This window comes from Nilaparvata lugens, chromosome X (assembly GCF_014356525.2).
Source record: "Nilaparvata lugens isolate BPH chromosome X, ASM1435652v1, whole genome shotgun sequence".
In the NCBI taxonomy this organism is placed as follows: Eukaryota; Metazoa; Arthropoda; class Insecta; order Hemiptera; family Delphacidae; genus Nilaparvata; species Nilaparvata lugens.
In genome coordinates, this window is record NC_052518.1 from 103,491,122 (window position 1) to 103,510,478 (window position 19,357).

The 19,357-nt window shown below is 34.9% G+C and overlaps 1 protein-coding gene across 1 annotated transcript in view; it reads left to right on the plus strand.

Annotated features, from left to right (window-relative positions):
- LOC111049578 (protein diaphanous) overlaps positions 1-19,357 on the plus strand; it is a 109,306-nt gene that overhangs the window by 65,331 nt on the left and 24,618 nt on the right. Inside the window, exons 7-13 of the mRNA XM_039442175.1 lie at positions 813-986; positions 3,212-3,447; positions 8,338-8,468; positions 9,673-9,818; positions 10,820-11,140; positions 14,262-14,672; positions 18,760-18,846. Coding sequence (XP_039298109.1) covers positions 813-986; positions 3,212-3,447; positions 8,338-8,468; positions 9,673-9,818; positions 10,820-11,140; positions 14,262-14,672; positions 18,760-18,846 — 1,506 coding nt within the window. The remainder of the gene's footprint in view (positions 1-812; positions 987-3,211; positions 3,448-8,337; positions 8,469-9,672; positions 9,819-10,819; positions 11,141-14,261; positions 14,673-18,759; positions 18,847-19,357) is intronic.

A 19,357-nucleotide genomic window follows, 5' to 3' on the forward strand; every position in this document is an offset into this window, starting at 1 on the left:
TGATGAATTTGTGTTCTTAATTCAGCAGACGTTGAAGATGATTAATTGAAGATCGTCAATTTGCTAAATTTAATCAAATGGCTAAATGATGTAAGCCTAATTCATTTGCCTTTGCTTTAATCTGTTTATATTATTGTTATATTTAAACTATTGGTTAACTTGGCCTGACTACCTCGATTTTTATCAGTACTTTTGTTCTTTGAATTATATTTAGGATAGATTATTTTTTTGTATTTTTAGTGCTTATTATTTTTTATTGTATTTCTTTTCTCAACTTTAATATATTTTATCTATTTTCATTATTATTTATCAAGTTAAGTTTTGCTTGTTTTGAACTGTCCTTTAGTTCTGTTCAGTGATGCTCCTGCAATGCGAACGTGACCTTGTCAGCAAGGTCTTTGCATGCAGTATTTTATTTCGTGCATTAATTATGGTGTATTTTTGTAAAACAGAGTAGCTGTGCTAGATTACATTTCATCATCCTATAATGAGAATTAATACAATTAGTATTATCAGCAAATTTAATATTTATTCGGCTAAAAAGTTGTCTTAAGTATTGTTTTATTATTCTTATTTGCTATCTTTTTTTTAGTTTTGTGCGCTGTTCTGTTGTTGTAAATTGGATGCGAAATAAAGAATCTTATCTTATCTTAGATGTGAGATTCAGCTCTGATAGGAGAATAACATACTTATTAGGGATTGCCTGTATTCAGTTCAAGACTTTAGTCTAATTAGATCCTAGAAATAATTGTTTTTTGACTTTGTTATTACATGTATGATTTTTTTGACAACTGTTTTGTTTTGATTTGAAGGGCAGGGAACGTTTCACGCCCGTCGTCCAGGGACTCATGATCCATGGCAACGAACCCCTCCGGGTGGCCTGTCTACAGCTCATCAACGCCATAGTATCCACGCCCGATGACATGGACTTCAGACTGCATCTCCGCAATGAGATCATGCGCTGTGGACTCATGGATATTCTCGAGGTGGGTCATAACATCATAACATTCACATTGGGTACGTTCTGGGAGCACTATTGTTCCAATTCCAGTGGTAGATTGTCACGTGACTGGTGCAAAACTACTTGTTCCCATGGAGCGCCACTTCAAAATCTTTGGTTCAAGCTTTTGGCGCGCACTTTTGAAGTTAATTCCAGTGGTAAATTGTCCCATGACACGTGACTGGTGCAAAACTACTTCTTCCATGGAGCGCACTTCAAAATCGTTGGTTCAAGCTTTTGACGCGCACTTTTAAAGTTAATTTCCACCAGAGTTTGTCGTTTAGTAGCTTCGTAAATGAACAAAGGCTGCTGTATTGTAACACTAGAAGTAGAAACAGACTAGCTTTAAGACAGCATAGGTTAAAATTATATTAGAAAATTACTTCTTACTAAGTTATAAAATAAATTGCCTGCCGAGTTGAAGTCCAAGTCAATGAGCGTCAGCTTATTCAAAAAGATTTTATACAGCTTTCTTGCTGCAAAGACTTACTATAGAGTAAACGATTTCTACAGATGGAAATTACTGAGATATTGTAATTATTCAAATGCTAATGAATAATTTATTATTATTAAACGAAAATCCAAATTACATGCTTTAGTTCACCCCGGAGACTTCTGCTACTGCAAATATTGACAACAGGGTAAACAGCTGGATGGGAATTCGATGAGCGCTACTATACAAAAATTAGAAGTCTTCGGGGTGAATTACAGCATGTAATTTGGATTTTCGTTTAATAATAATAAATTAAACGATTTCTGTAATCCTTGGTACATATTGGCACTTGAAAGTTTTATAAATACAGGTATAGGCACATTGTTTTAATTATTATTACTGGTGTTCTGCCCTAGGGCAGGTCTAAACATGATTCCTCCTTCTCCATTCCTCTCTGTCCTGTGCAATTCTCTTCATCTTGGAGTACTTTCCCTCCTCCCTGATATCATCCACCAACTTCACTCTTTTTCATCCCAGCACCCTCCCTCCTTGCACAGTCCCTTCCATTGTCTCCACAAGTAGTCCGCCATGCCTCCGCCATTGTTTTAATTATCTCGGTTTAATTTTGTTCTCAAATTTTATATTTCATTGATGTGAGGTTTCTTTCAATAACTTATTCTAGATTTTATTTTCTTACGATTTTTAACTGTTTATTGTATTGTACTGTATGATATACTATGTTGAATAAATGGATGTCTTATCTTATATCGTAAAATGAAGAAATACATCATCAGTATTCAAAATCCATTTAATGTCATATTAGAACAAGAACTGATTCATAAATGAATGAATGAATTTATTTACTTGCCATAAACAATATACAAAAAAATAGTATGTTGCCATGGTCACTCATGGAAACCATGTATGGAAGTTATAAGCACGTGACTGATTATAATATAACATGTACAAACTTACTTATAGTGAAGTGTTCACTTCTTCCACTTCATCACTCTAAAATATTCTATAAAGAAGGAATCATTCAACGAATGGTTATCAAACATTATTTTGTTGATTATATATTCTGTGGCTATGCTATGGTAGACCAATAAACTATCTACGCATGCACAGACGGCTCATCCTATCGACCAATGAGAGCTCTTTCCATTTCCAAAAGATAGGTTATATTCTCAATGCTGAAAATGTTATTTGAGTCCAATAATATGTTATTTAATCATTTACCAGTTAAGAATCACTTTTTCTACAAGAGTTTCTTATACTCATTTCAAATCTTATTTAATATTTATACAGAGTGTTCTGAAAAAAGGTGCCCATAAGCCAGGGGGTGATTCCTCACAAGAAAAAAGTTCTAATTAACATAGGTCCGAAAATGCTTAGTTACCAAGTTATACAGGGTGAAAGATTTTGTCTGAATTTCAGTTCTCCTGCCCTACGGGTATTTGCTGGCTGTTAATTAAGATGTTTAATTCAGCATTATTTATAAAATAACTAAGAAATTGAATAAAACCGTTTCCAGACCGTTAGCTACAGTAATTTTCAAGATGTGTGACGAAATACGCGAAACTTGGTCTCGAAAAACAAGTTCCTTAGAGGTTTGAAGAAGATTTACTATGTTAAATGTACAATAAACACAGAATATTTTTCTATAGAACTTGTAGAAAATTTTATTTATAAGATTTATAACTTATCTTATTTCAAATCTCTAGTAAAATTTAATTACAATCTTCAAAACATTGAAATTTTGTCAAATTTTCTTCCAGACTTTGGAAAAAGACGCCAGTGAAGATCTTGAGAAGCATTTGAAAATCTTTCTAGACCACAAGGAAGAGGATTACTACGAGTTCATTCAGAGGTTTGACAATGTGAGGCTGGAACTGGATGATGTCAACGACTGTTTTGAAACAGTCAAAAACCTTGTGATGGATACCCCTGCGGAACCCTACCTACTTTCAGTATTACAGCATTTACTGTTCATCAGAGACGATTCCGTCATAAGGTCAGTTCTCAGACTCAAAACATTATCACATATTCCACCTTGAAATGACCAGATAAATTTTATTCGTTTTCAAGACTAATAAGGTTATGTTTTAGGTATTCACTTTCACAGAATTAAAAGATAATCGTCGAGAAATCAGGTAATATATCTATAATTATAGAATAAATATACATGCTAGAATTGAAATGTTCACTGCAGGCCTCTGTTTCTGGAAAACAAAATTTTTACAGTAATATCTATATACATCTTGGAAACTATAATACTAGCAAAAAACTCAAATCCACCTTTAAGAGGCAATCAACATAGCTGCAACACAAGAAATAAGACCAATATGAATATCACTCGGCACCGACTAGATAAATTTCGAAGATCTCCAATTTGCACAGGATCACGATTCTTCAACCTTCTCCCGCTACATCTCAAAACTATTGAGAGCAAAAAATTATTTGTCTCAGAATTAAAAAAATACTTGATTGTAAGGCCATATTATGCAGTTTCTGAATACACAGAGGAACATACTTTCCAGCACTTGCAAAATAAACTATTAAGATTTGACAATTAGATTATTTATATTAAAAATAAATAAATATTTTTTTTATTTTTATCAAATTTTGATATTGAGATTAATAATAAAACTTGACAATTCCCCGGTCAATTGACTGTGGCGAAAAACTGAACTGAACTGAACTGAACTGTTGCCCCCGTGTTAACGACTGTCAGAATTTTGAATCGTTGGGACTCTGAGGAACTTCTTGAACTAGCGCTTGAAAATAGTTATTTGTGCAATTAGTGCGCAAAGTGACAGTTTGCTGCACCGAAAGAAACGTTTTCGCCCGAGCCGTAGGCGAGGGCGGAAAGGTTTATTGAGTGCAGCAGAGGAACTTTGCGCATGTATTTCACATTTAATTTTTCCTACAGTTACCATTGAATATGAAAAGTGGGTAATTATGGGTAAAATTCCCTGAAATCCATCAAATGTTTTTCTGCGTAATTTTATTATTAATAAATGAAATTGAATAATGTAGTAAATGAATGAAGGCGGCTGTCACTCATGTGGTGGCTGTCCTCGTTGTCCTTAATATTATTATAACAACACTATACCACAGTCATTGTTACCAACTTAATTTTTGTTTTCGTGTACTAATCCTTCATATAACCCACCAACTATTTTGTGTTGCAATGTTGCAAATCTGGAGTGCAGAAAAAATGTTCCCGCACTAGAGAGGATAAGTGATTCTTTGCGTTCTGTAATCAGTGCAGGAATGGCCACTTTTCAAGGTAACTGTAGGAAAATGTATATGCTACATACACGGCGAAATTTTAGTACACCAAAGAAGTAACATAACTATATAGACGACTAGTTTGAACTAACAGTGAAATGAGGAACCGGGTGTTCTATCCCATGAGAAATCTAAGCGTATGTTCTCTATAATTTCCGTTTTACAACTACCCCTATTAACCTATAAGTATGATGAATTTGTAAATTTTATGATATCCAAATGTAAACTGTTTCAACTTACGACAGAGGTAGTATTATAATTATTGTAATTGTATTATAAATTGTTTCATTGTTCTGTTGTATATCCATACTTTTTCACTGTTAAAATTAAACTTGAATTTTAAAAAACACTTTTGAAGTGAAAATACACTTTCTATTTTCACTTCAAAGGTGTTTTTTAAAATTCATGTTTCATTGTTTGACGATTCTTATTGTTTTTGTTTTTTTTTCAAGTTTTACAGCAAATAAAAGTATTGATTCTTGAACTATGAGTTTAAATGAATACCGTACGAGTTTAATTCTCTTGAACCAAAGCTATGTTTGAATTATTCACTCAAAGTACAACCTCTGAGTTAGAAGTTACTCAGAGAGAATTTGATAGGCCTATAAATTGATTCATAAATTGAAATGTGAACCAATCTAAAGAACAAGTTCTTTCAAACAAATCATGTACGTCTCAGTCATGTGACATAAAACGCAACTCATTAAAGCTCAACTCACACTACATCGACTCAAATCGTATGACTCCAGTCTCTCGACTTTACGACTTTTCCCACTACTTCAGTTCCAAGCTATTCCATTTTCTAACCTTACTCTATTAAAAATATAAGATCTCATTTTTATTATTGTCTTATCTAAAATGATAAAACATCACTTTCATCAAACATAACTCCACTTTCATTAAAAATGCACGGTACTACACAACTCAAGTCGAGGCTCGACCAACATGTCGAGTCAACGCTCGACTCAGTCTCTCAGTCGTGAGGTCGCGGAGACTAGAATTGACTGGTCTGAGTGTCGCCATTTGAGACTAGAGTCGCAGTCTCTGCTCAACTTGAGTTGCGTAGGTGTGAGTTGAGCCTTAAGCCCCCCATACACTTACCGGCTAGCCTGTCAGTTTTTCCTGAACAGTCCGCCTGTGACAGGCGGCCGTAGCGTGTGTATGGTCCGGCTGGACTGTCAGCTAAGACTGAACAGGCGGCCGGTGATCGAATGAAAACTCATCAGTTCAACCGGCTTGCTGGATGCTGTTTCAGTCAAAACTGAACGTGTATGAGAAGCGGCGTCTGACCACCGGTCGAACTTCATTTGTATTTTCGAGTTGTTGCTAGTAGTATCGAGTTGTTTCAAGTAGTTGTGAATTGTTGCTGTGATTATTTGTTAGTTTTTTTTGTGATTGTGAAAATGTCACGTGTAAAAGAGATGCTTAGAGGAATTTATTAGTGTGTATTAAAGTGAGAAATCTTTGTGGAAAGTTAAATCACCAGATTATCATGATAATAATAAAGAAGGAAGCAGTTTATATTATCTATTTATAAACTATAAATAATCTTCAGAAAATTTATTACAATATAATAAAGAAGGAAGCAGTTTATATTATCTATTTATAAACTATAAATAATCTCCAGAAAATGAACAACTACACAAAACTGAGAAAAACTTACTACAAACATTCAACTTAACTACTAAAAACTTTTAACGCACGAAGAAATCAATGTGTTTTGAAGCGCTCGCCGGACATAATTGAACTGAACGTGTATGGGGTAGTCAGTCCAACAGGCCGCCGGTCACAGGTGGACTGTCCAGGAAAAACTGACAGGCTAGCCGGTACGTGTATGAGGGGCTTAAGGCTCAACTCACACCTACGCAACTCAAGTTCAAATCAAATGTTATTGCCTTACAAAAAAGAAAAGAAAAGTTGAGAAGAGACTGCGACTCTAGTCTCAAATGGCGACACTCAGACCAGTCAATTCTAATCTCCGCGACCTCACGACTGTGAGACTGAGTCGAGCGTCGACTCGACATGTTGGTCGAGCCTCGACTTGAGTTGCGTAGTACCGTGCATTTTTAATGAAAGTCAGGTTATGTTTTATGAAAGTAATGCTTTATCATTTTAGATGAGACAATAATAAGAATTAGATCTTATATTTTTAATAAAGTAAAGTAAGGTTAGAAAATGGAGTAGCTTGGAACTGAATTAGTAAAGAAAGTCGTAAAGTCGAGAGACTGGAGTATTCTCGACTGGAGTCGTACGATTTGAGTCGATGTAGTATGATTTGAGCCTTAATGATTTGCGTTTTATGTCACGTGAACAAGTTGTACATGATTTGATTGGAAGAGCTTGTTCTTTAGATTGGTTCACATTTCAATTTATGAACCAATTTATATCAAATTCTCTCTGAGTAACTACTAACTCAGAGGTTGTACTTTGAGTGAATAATTCAAACATAGCTTTGGTTCAAGAGAATTAAACTCGTACGGTATTCATTTAAAGTCATGATTCAAGAATCAATAATTTTATTTGCTGTAAAACTTTACAAAAAAAAAACAATAAGAATCTTCAAACAATGAAACAATTTATAATACTACCTCTGTCGTAAGTTGAAACAATTTACATTTGGATATCATAAAATTTACAAATACATTATACTTATAGGTTAATAGGGATGGTTGAAATACGATAATTACAGAGAACATACGCTTAAATTTATCATGGGATAGAACACGCGGTGCCTGATTCGACTGTTAGTTCAAACTAGTCGTCTATATAGTTATGTTACTTCTGTGGTGTACTAGAATTTCGCCGTGTATGTAGCATATACATTTTTCAAGCGCTAGTTCAAGAAGTTCCTCAGAGTCCCAACTATTCAAAATTCTGACACTCGTTAACATGAGGGCAAAATTTCTATCGTAGCATGTTTACTTATTCTATGATTATAAATATATATTACCTGATTTCTCGACGATATCCTCTTAATTCTGTGTAAGTGAAGACCTAAAAATTGCCTTATTTCGGACTTTGTAATCCTATCTAAGTTTGGGAGAGAAGTAGCTCAAGTCACCCTTAATTTCTTCGTCGACATTTTAATGGTGTAGAATTTTGTAAAGGAAAAGAATAGGAAAATATTAAGTTTTAGGTATTCAACTTTCCAGAAACGATTTACTTGTACTAAAAATTGTATTTTCAAATGGTACTAATTCTTCTGATAATACACTACACCGTGTTTTATTATTTATTCATTGCTATTTGGGTTTCCTTGTTTAACTATTGTCAATGCCTGACATATCGCCAATAGAATAGATTTTTTAATAGAATAGATTGTTATTCCTTTAAGTATATACATTATACAATCAGAAACATCACAATGTTCTAAAGATACAAAAATCAAAAACAATAAAAACACTTATCATATGATTGTCACAATCACATTTATGTAAATAGACTCAAACCAACTCAGTTTTTATTCACAACAAATCCATACAAATATCATATAATGTAAAAACCATGATCATGGGAATATTGTATGGTCAAGATCGAAGTTTAAGCTATGTATTGTATTTTTCAGACTTTCAACAAATAATTATTTTCATATTGTTTGCTTGCTTTCCAGGACTGCATATTATAAGTTGATAGAAGAATGCGTCTCTCAAATAGTACTTCATAGAGGCGGATGTGATCCAGATTTCCGAGCCACAAAGAGGTTCCAAATAGATGTCCAGCCATTAATTGATACTCTAGTCGGTAAGGGATCATACCACATATCCAATCAAATATAAGTTTCACCATTAAACGGTTTCATATCTCCAGAGGTGTCAACCTCTCATTAGACCTAGTGTTGATTATGAATACTGCTTATTAGAATAGAATATCTTTATTAGCCTCAATAGAACATCACATTGTGATCACTAAAATAGGAAATATTCGCATATTAAAGAAATAATTTTAAAGGACCAAAAAAAAACAAACTTAATTCTAAAAATCTGGTGTGGTACACTCACACAACTTTCCTTGCTCATTGATCTATAACCTTCATTCTTAAACGAGAATAATTTAGGGGAATAAGATAATGACGATTAGCGGCAACATATTTGATCATTACGATCAGACTACTGTATATGTGTATATATAATTGTTTTCGGAGTACTTTTTCCTTTGTGTAAATTGTGAAATTCGATGATTTTTTAAAGTCGTCAAAACAGATGAAATATCTCGACTATGTGTTCTTTTTATGAACTGCTCTACCTACCTACCTCATGCACGAGAAGGAGGTTACAACGTCCATTTCTCAAGGATGGGTTGGACCCCCATTAGTTTCACAGAAAGGAGACTCATGCCAGTTGATAGAGCTGAGCTGATAGATAACTATACAGGGTATGAAAAAAAATCGGTCAAGTCATTTTTGAGAAAATCGTGAAAAACATTGTTTTTTAGTGATCATCCGCCATTTTTCTCAAGAATATTACGGAGCTCCTGCAATTTTCCAATAAATGAGACTCATGTCAGTTGATAGGGCTTATGAATAGCTAGCTATCCATGGTATGAATTTGAAGAAAATCGTTAAAGCCATTTTCGAGAAAACCGTGAAAAACATGGTTTTTTAGTCATTATCCGCCATTTTTTCCGATATCTTGATTTGAATTTTATTGAATTTCTTATTGTCGGATCCTCATGGTATAAGGACCTTAAGTTTAAAATTTCAAGTCAATCGGTTTATTAGGAATGGAGTTATCGTGTTCACAGACATACACACATACACACACAGACCAACACCCAAAAATCATGTTTTTGGACTCAAGGGACCTTGAAACGTATAGAAAACTTGAAATTAGGGTACCTTATTTTTTTTGGAAAGCAATACTTTCCTTACCTATGGTAATAGGGCAAGGAAAGTAAAAAGTGTGCTATTTAATTAACGTGTGTTATAAAACATGATGAATGATTGCAGAAAAATCAAAAGTCGAAGAAGAAAGACGATTAGAAGAAGTTCTTCAAAAGCTTGAGGAAGCTTTAGCCATGAGACAGGAGGCTGAGGCAAAATTAGTTCAAGCCGAAAAGACGATTTCTGAACTTCAGGCCGGCGGTGCTGTCAAGGTATGTAGAAAGTAATTTCTTGATTACTCAGAGAACTTGAACTACTTACAGTTGAGGTTTGAACTTAGAAAGAAGTTTCAAGTTTAAATCTCAGTTTTAATCTTCAAATTGAGTTTAAGTTCGAACTTGAAGTTTAAGTTTCAAGGCTTCACTTGATCGCCTTTTGATCTTGAACTTTAAACTTGCATTTCTTTCAACAGCGTGATCAACTGAAACCGAGATAAAGTGAACCCTTCGGTAATAGTAATTGAGTCAGTTAAACGATGAACATGTTTAGATATACTCAAATAACTTGAATAAGTTTAAGAAAGAATTTTTAAAGAAAGTATTGAAAATGATTTGTTCTAAGTAAACTACATAAAAATGAATTAGCAGATTAATATATTTAAAATAGTTAGCAGCTTCCTTATTAGTATTTCCTTCAACTCTATTATCAATCTTTTATTTTATTCATTGATTTATTTACAATACAAATAACACTGATGTACTAACATTGGTTGATCAAATTACAAGGCAATCCTTGTGCTATTTTTCTTCCAAATTTAGGTTAAATGAGGTTATTTTTCTACGTACAATTCCTAACAATTTTAGTTCAAAATAAACATGGAAATTATAAATTTTAGATTTAGATGGCTTAAATTAATAAATGAATTAGAAATATTTCACTGGATTATAAATATAAATAAAAATCTCGGTGCCCTTCTATGAATTATTTTATCACAACATGTGAAATTATAGTCAGGGCACTTGAAAATGGCATTAATGTCCGAATCATGTTGTGATAAAATAATTCAAAAAGGGTATTGAGATTTTTATTTCTATTTATATCACAAGTAGCCCTAAACAGAAAAGAGACAATAAAATGGCATATTCACTGGATTACCTTGTTAACTGTAAAAAAACGGTTTTTTTTTGGTCTTCATCTCTTGATAATGTTGCACCGTAGACTCTCATTTATTAGAATTTTTTTCAAATATTTGTGTATTTTTGTATTTTTTCAGAAACCTTCCGGCTCAGGAGGTCCCCCACCCCCAGCACCTCCTCCACCGCCTCCAATGCCGATGTTCCGGCCACCAGCCCCTCCAGGCGCCTCCAACGCACCCCCACCTCCGCCCATGCCAGGCATGATGGGTGGTCCCCCTCCTCCTCCGCCGCCTCCTCCGATGCCGGGCATGGGAGGACCACGACCTCCTCCACCTCCTCCTGCCATGGGCGGTTTTGCTGTGCCCATGCCCCCCAAACCCCCCGATGTCCTGCCGCACGGCATGAAACCCAAGAAGAAGTGGGAGGTCGAGGGACTCAAACGCGCCAACTGGAAAACGGTCAGTTTCAACAACAAGCAATCGCAATAAATACTTCTAAATTGTGTTTTGAAAAGTGAAAGTGACATAACCAACATTTTGATTTGGACAGTTTAGTATAAATTGGAAATGGGACAGTTTTGGGCGTGAGCCTGTTGTGCCTTTATTCATGTTAAGTATTTGTACACAATGTGAATAAATTAGAAAATTGAGCCCAGAAACAAAATCTGGAAAGTGCCATTGAAACGCGTTGTGACTTGCATGTAGCTGCTCACACTGACGCCACCAGCAAGTGCACGCAACCAGTGTAAGTGTCCCTTTTGCTTTTTCTAGATTTTGTCTCTCATCTGCACCCTTGCGTCAGGGAAAACAAAATTTGAAAAGAGCTATAAAAACACATAAAAAACATAGAAACAAGTTGAGACTTACATTTTGCTGTACACAATGAACGCCACTAGCAAGTGCTCGCGTTCAGTGTAAGGCTCAACTCAGGTCGAGAAGAGACATGACTCTAGTCGAGAGCATGTGTTTCCAAATAGTGACACTCAGACCAGTCGATTCTAGTCTCCGCGACGTCACCATTTGAAAACACATGCTCTCGACTAGAGTCGAGTCTCTTCTCGACTTGGAGTCGCCTAAGTGTAAGTTGAGCCTTAATGTGGAACCACTCCATGAATCATGGTACACCACCGCACTATCTGCCTTAGCTCGACTCAAGTCGAGAAGAGACTCGACTCTAGTCGAGAGTATGTGTTTCCAAATGGTGACACTCATACCAGTGGATTGTAGTCTCCGAGACGTCACCATTTAGAAACACATGCTCTCGACTAGAGTCGAGTCTCTTCTCGACCTGAGTTGAGCCTTACACTGAGCACACGCGAGCACTTGCTAGTGGCGTTCAGTGTGAACAGCAATATTCAAGTTTCAAATTGTTTCTATGGCTCTTTCCAGATTTTGTTTCTCATCTGCACGTGTGGTCATACATGGTATCACTTGCATCCAGTGTTTGTAATCAACTTTTATTTGTGTTTAACGCAGCTGAATTTTCTTATTATTTTTTATAAAATGAGCTTAGTATAATCCTATTATATTAAGCGAGCAATTTATGTATATTATTTATGGTTATTTATGTTCAACGGATCTCGAAACAGCTTTAACGATTTTTAAGAAATTTTGAACAAAGTAGGTTTATGATATAAAAATTCGATTGCACTAGGTCTCATCCCTGGGAAAACTCGCTGAAGGACATGAAAAGGATAATTCATCCTTGGAAAAACAGATGACAATTTCTTCTTCTGTCGATAACAGAGATTCATGTGCCTGTGTGGGAGATCAGCTGTGTAATCAATCAGCTTAGCGTATCTCGCAAGAAATCTAGAAATTTTTATAGATTCGATCAATATAATCTGATTTGTTGACATAACATGGTTTATCATAATATTCAAAGTTAATCATCATTCTACACATTCTACAGTTTTAAGCGATTAGTGAAGTGTTATTTTGTTATTCAATTTGGTTTGTAAAAAATCTAAATTAGAACTTTTATGTTTTCAAATATTTGAACTGAAAAATTGGACCTGAATTCAAGTGTATGGAACATAACCTACTTTTTGGACCATTTATAGTATTTAAATCAAAATTCGGGGAAGAAACAGTTTTGGGCTGTGTCTGTTAGTCCTTCGCCAATCATTTTTAAGAATTGTGTTCTGTTTATCAATAAATAAATAACGAGCGAAGCTCGGTGCCCTGATATTATACTATGATAGGACCAACGCATGCCTAACCTAATGATGAGTGCACTAGATTATTTTTTCTATTGTTTTATGAGAATATTGTACTTTAAAAATGTCAACAAAATTAATTTACGAATAAGAAGATTACATATTGTCTAGTTATCTCAGTATGGATAACTACCACAATATAAACTTCACTACCACTCAGAAACTAATAGTAATCTAAATTTATTTGGATAATGCAGAATAAAAATGAACGTTACTCCCCTCACAAGCCATTCAATTGTTGGAAGTTGTTATCGTTTTTTGTATTCAACTATCTGATGTATTTGTGAAGGAAACAAAATGAATTACCTGTTGTCGTCATGAAGCTATATTCTATCACAACAGTGATAGTTAAAATGTGATTCTCGTAAGTTTTAATGGTACTTTTCATACTCACTCGGCCGGGCGGAGTGTGAATAGTCCAATTATAACTTGTGGGAATTATATTTTCACTGTTCATAGTGACTGTTGTGTGCGAATCCAGCTTAAATAAATAAACTGATTATTGTGGGTTATCCATCGACAATCACAAATCATTATATTATACATTAGGTCAATTGGATAAAAGCTAGCAATTGCTAGTTCCAAGTAATTTTCAAGCAAATGCTAGGATTCCAGTCGGCTGTATGATCTTAGTTTTGATCTTAGCTTTAGTATGGGCCGAGGGGCTTCGGTTCTTCGTCTTGTCGTGCTTGCAGTTTGTCTGAACGAAGTGACCCAAGTAACAATTGATTTCCAGGACAGTAGCCAAAGGGGCTAAATTAAAGCGATTTCGAAATGCGCGCTGGGTTGTGATCAAAAAACATCCGCTCGAAAAATAAGTCTCAACGGCAAATGCACGCTTCTCATTGTTCTAATGCATGATGACGACTGAAAGTCGTCGGGAAGAAACATTTATGGTTTGGCCTCTCTAACGAGACCAAATTTGCTCTACTACGACATCAGCTTACTGAATGGTGTTCACTTTGAAAAAGGAAGTTTTGCTGCCGCACCCATATAGCAAGAATCAATGACTAGTCACTAGTAGTGACTAGGGAATTTTACATCACTCACTAGATTCTAGTTTTCATTCAATCGACCCAACAATATGATTGAGAAATGACAACAGTCATACTGTATTTGTTCAGAATTTTGATGAATATAAGTTTTGAAAAAAAATGAGTTTATGATTTTACTTTTCACTTTCAAGTCCAATGTTCTGTTCATAACTAACGACTGAAGTAGAAATTTTGATGTTTGAAAACTAATCAAAAACAAAATTTTGTTTGCAGATCGTACCTCAAAAACTATCAGAGAAATTACTCTGGGTAAAAGTTTGAATTTTGATGATTGAAAACTAATTAAAAACAAAATTTTGTTTGCAGATCGTACCTCAAAAGCTATCGGAGAAATCCTTCTGGGTGAAAGTACAAGAAGAAAAACTAGCTTCACCAGACATCCTCAATGGTCTAGTAGCCAAGTTCTCATCGAAACCATCCTCAAGAAGATCCGATGATGTGATTGACAAAGGAGGCACACTGAAGAAGGTCAAAGCCCTTCGCGTGTTGGATGGAAAATCCGCTCAAAACCTGTCCATATTGCTAGGCGGAAGTCTGAAGCATCTAAGCTATAAGGACGTGAAGAGGTGTATATTGAGATGCGATTTCAATGTGCTTTCTGCCAGTATTCTCGATCAGCTGATCAACTATCTGCCTCCACCTGATCAACTCAAGCGACTCATCGAGTTGAACGTTGATTACAACCAGTTGACTGAGGCTGAACAGTTTGCTGTAACGGTAAGTCAGTTTCAACTACTTCGTTTCAACTTTATTGTAACTTATGAATCGGATGACTATCATTCAACATTAACATTTTATCAACATTTTTGGAGAGAAATAGTACAGGCTTAGCCTAGTTTTTCCTCCAATCTCATAATAAATTATATTATAGAATATATACTATGATTATAGTGTTTTATACAGTAAATTAAATAAACGTCCAAGCCAGAATCCCAGAATATCATGCAAAATTTACAACAAAGATACTCAGTATCTCAGTATCTAATATATGAATAAAGAGCTCTTATCTTCTGTGATACTCTAAGGTGGGCCGTCCACTAGAACCGTCTTCGTCCGAACTAGCATCGGCCGAAAACTACCGAACTCGACCGAACGATCCCCCAACAAAGAAAGGAATAGATGCTCGTCCATTGCAACAGGTTCATACGGCCGATCAATTTTTCGATCCGAATTGAATGGGATTTTCCGGCTCTATCCGGCTGAACTAACTAGTCAAGCTGAGACAACAAAGTGTTCCTAACCTAAAATTGTTTCACAGTCTTGTTTGTTTTCGTTTTTTGAAGTTGTTCTGTTTTATAAAGTTGTAACTATGAACAATGAATAGTTGATAAGTTTGGTTCAAGAGCATGTTCCATTGTGGGATATGCGAGACAAAAGATATCATCGTCGTGATGCTCATGGAATCTGTGTACAATGATTACTGAAAAAATAATAGGATCTGAAGGTAAAATTATTGTAATGAATAACTAATTTAATGGATATTTGTTTATTCAATTTTCAAAATCTCAATATAATAATTGTTTATGAAACTTTTTTTGCTATGATAGAAGTTTATTCAATAATTGGTAACCAGCCAACTTCTGAACTAGACTGACGTAAACGGTTCCAATGGACGACCATATTAGGCCGGATTAACGGCAGGCAGATTCGTCCGATCCAACGGCTGAACGGATCGGTTGAATACGGTTCCAGTGGACGGTTACCCTAATAGTATTCACATTGATTTCGCGAAAAATACAAAATTTGATAGTTGTATTATTTTTAATGTTTTGGGGGAACAGCTCAGTTTAACATCGATGTTTTCATGGGTGAGATGCATAACTCAGCTGCGTTTAGCAACTTTAAGTCGGTTTTATCTGTATTTTAAGGATAAAGAAGTTCACATAGCTTGTAACAGGCACTGTCCAATCTGCAATATGCGGGAGGAGGAAACACCAGCTCATATTCTAGTCAGGTGACCTATCCTATTATATTAAGCGAGTAATTTCTGTATATTTATATCTGGTTATTCATGTTCAACATATCTCGATAACGGCTCCAACGATTTTCAAGAGATTTGGAATATAAGTAGGTTTATGATATAAAAATTCGATTGCACTAGGTCTCATCCCTGGGAAAACTCGCTCAATGACATTAAAAGGATAATTCATCCTTGGCTGAAACAGCTGAGACTTTCGTCGTCTGTGGATAGTAAAAAGTGAGCGAGTGATTCTGTGGAAAATCAAAATATCGCATCCCCGAAATTCATAAGCTGACGTATAGCGAGCTGTAAAATATAAACACGATCATTTTAGAGAATTGTGTTCTGTTTATCAATAAATAAAAATAAAGAGCGAAGCTCGGTGCCCCGATATTGATATTCTGATATGAGGAAAAAGTTACACACATGATATTGTTGAACATGATGATAGAGTAATGGTTCAAGTTTCAAGTTTTTATTGGGCCAGTTGAACATAGAAGTTACATATAGTCAAGTCACAATTCACATTAAAGAAACATACAATAAATTGCACAGATACAATACATACAATACACAATAATAAATAAAATAAAACAGATCAGTAAAAGCAAATTTACAATTAGATCAGATAATTTAGTCTCCTGTACTTGGGTATCAATAGACAAAAAAAGCATTATATTAAATTGACTAGGGTGTTGTGATCAGCAGTAATGAATTCCTCTACTGAGTAAAATTGATTCACAATCAACCGGGATCTAAGTACTTGGAGAAAACGTTTATTTGGCAAGGATCTAACTTGAGTTGGTAGCAAGTTATGGAATTTGTAGCCTATCACAGGGAAGCTCGACTTGGACTTTTCAAGTCTGCATCTTGGTATATATATACTCTCACGGTTTCTTGTGAAGTGACTGTGAATGTCATTGCTCTTTGGTAGCCTATCCTGCATCTGATGTATATCCTTCAAACATTGATAGATGAACTCATTAATGACGGATAGAATGCCATTTTAGAAAGGGGCTTACAGTGATCTAGATAGCCCGCCCCAGAAATCACCCGGACCGCTCTCTTCTGAATTAACAGAACTTTAGAAGTGCTAGATGCATGACCCCACAATTTCAAGCCATAACTCATCCTCGAATGAAAAAAAGCAAAGTAGGCCTGTTTGACCACCGAAATTGGCAGTTCAGATATCAGCCTTCTCAGTAGATAGACAATGCTGCTGAGACTGGAGCACACCATGTCTATATGAGGTTCCCAGAGTAACTTGGCATCAAGAGTGAACCCCAATAATCGGACCGGCTGCAAATACTCACTGACATCAGATAGAGAGAACAATATACTTTGGGTTTTTGCCTCATTCAGAGACAATCTGTTTAGTGAGAACCAATCACGAGCTTTATCATACAGTTCTCCAATGATTCCTTGGATAAAATTAGAGACATTTACAAACTCATGGTGAACGTTAAGGTTTTTTACTACTATATATTTATTTCATTGACAATCACAAATCATAATTATAATGATTGGGAGAAGACAACAGGCATAGCCCAAAACTGTCCACTACTACTACTCATTGACTCTACGGCCCTTGAAGAGCCTTGGCCTCCTCCTCAAGCTTTCTCCATGAATGTGTGTCCTGTGCTCGCTGTCTCCACCTTCTGACGCCCAAGGATTGAAGGTCTGCCTCCACGTCGTCCAACCATCTCTTGCGTGGTCGGCCTCGTTTTCTTTGTCTACTGGTTGCTGATACAGAGACATACGTGCTGTACGGGTTTCCGGCATCCGTTCCACATGGCTCAACCAACCAATTCTAGCTCTTCTAATTCCAGTAACAATGCTCGGTTGCCCTAGAGCTCATCATTTTTTCTGAGTCACCACCTTTCAGCCTCTAGCGCTGGCCCATAAATTCTTCTTAGGATCTTTCTCTCCCATCGATTCAACAGCATCTTGTCACAACTTGTCAACACCCGTGCTTCACAAGCATACATCACCACTGGTCGCAGCACTGTCCTATAAATTTTAATTTTACTGCTCTAGCTTAACAGTCTTGATCTAATAATTTTCTGTAGGCTAAGGTATTTTGCGTAACTATATTTTAGATGCAACAGGTTCAAGATATTTGGGGAGATTTCATGATTTGCAAGTGAATTATTTACCGTATTTAGTATCTATTATGATTTTATGAGTTGAAATATCCAAACTAACATCTGATAGTATTAAATATGATTTTGATGTAAGATTAATTGTCTCTATGTTGTTATTTGTTTATCTATTTCCAGGATATATGTTTGTTATTGCTATTCATTGCTACTTCTCAATGGACGTAAATGTACAAAACCTATTTGTACATTTGCTAAGGCTCTTGAAGGATTAAAATGATTAATATTAAATATGATTTTTCATGTAAGATTAATTGTCTCTATGTTGTTATTTGTTTATTTATTTCCAGGATCTATGTTTATTATTGCTATCCATTGCTACTTCTCAATGGACGTAGATGTACAAAACCTTTTTGTAAATTTGCTAAGGCTCTTGAAGGATTAAAATGATTATTTTCAATGGGAAGAGAAGCATTGGTCGTCTATGATAATAATAGTAATATTCACTCAGCTAGAAAGCAAAATTTAATTCTTGTTAATATATTTCAATGCGTAGTGTTTACCGTAATAAAAGGATTTATAACTATTCATAATACTTTTCAAATTAAACCTACAAGTATGAATAATTCTATGTCATAAATTGTGTATAGATAGAAAATTGATTGGCTTGATGGTGAATGACAATATTCTTGAAAATGTGAGAAAATAGTCTCAAGTTTCCTAAAAGTAGATTTTATTTTTACAGATTGCGGAGATAAAAAGGCTTCTTCCAAGGCTGAAATCAATGAGATTCAGGCAACAATATCCCGAATTAGTGCAGGACATTAAACCGGTTAGTATAAAATCTTGAAATTCCATTTTATTATCACATATTTTATCCCTTTCACAATATTTTCTACTACAATATTCATATAACATAATATAATATATCATAATATAACATAATATAACAATATCATAATATAACACTGTTTTATTGTATTTTTTCTTTAGGGCTTCTTACAAACATAATTTGAAAGGGTACTGAGATTTATATTTTATTCAACAATGTTTTATTTTATTGATTTTCGTTCCAATATTGTGATGTCTTTGACCAAATAAATGAATATGAATAATTTATTATAATTACCTATAAATGATGAATACTCATTTTCCTAGTACCTATTATAATAAATTTGAACAATATACCATTATCACAATCAGTTATCAATATAGCAAATGTTGTTATTGAATGATATGTAAATTGTTGCAAATTGATTAAATTAGAAGAAAATGTTGTGTAATTATTTTGGGATAAAATCTGTTTGAAAGTGCCAACCTCTTTTGGACTTATTTTCAATCAA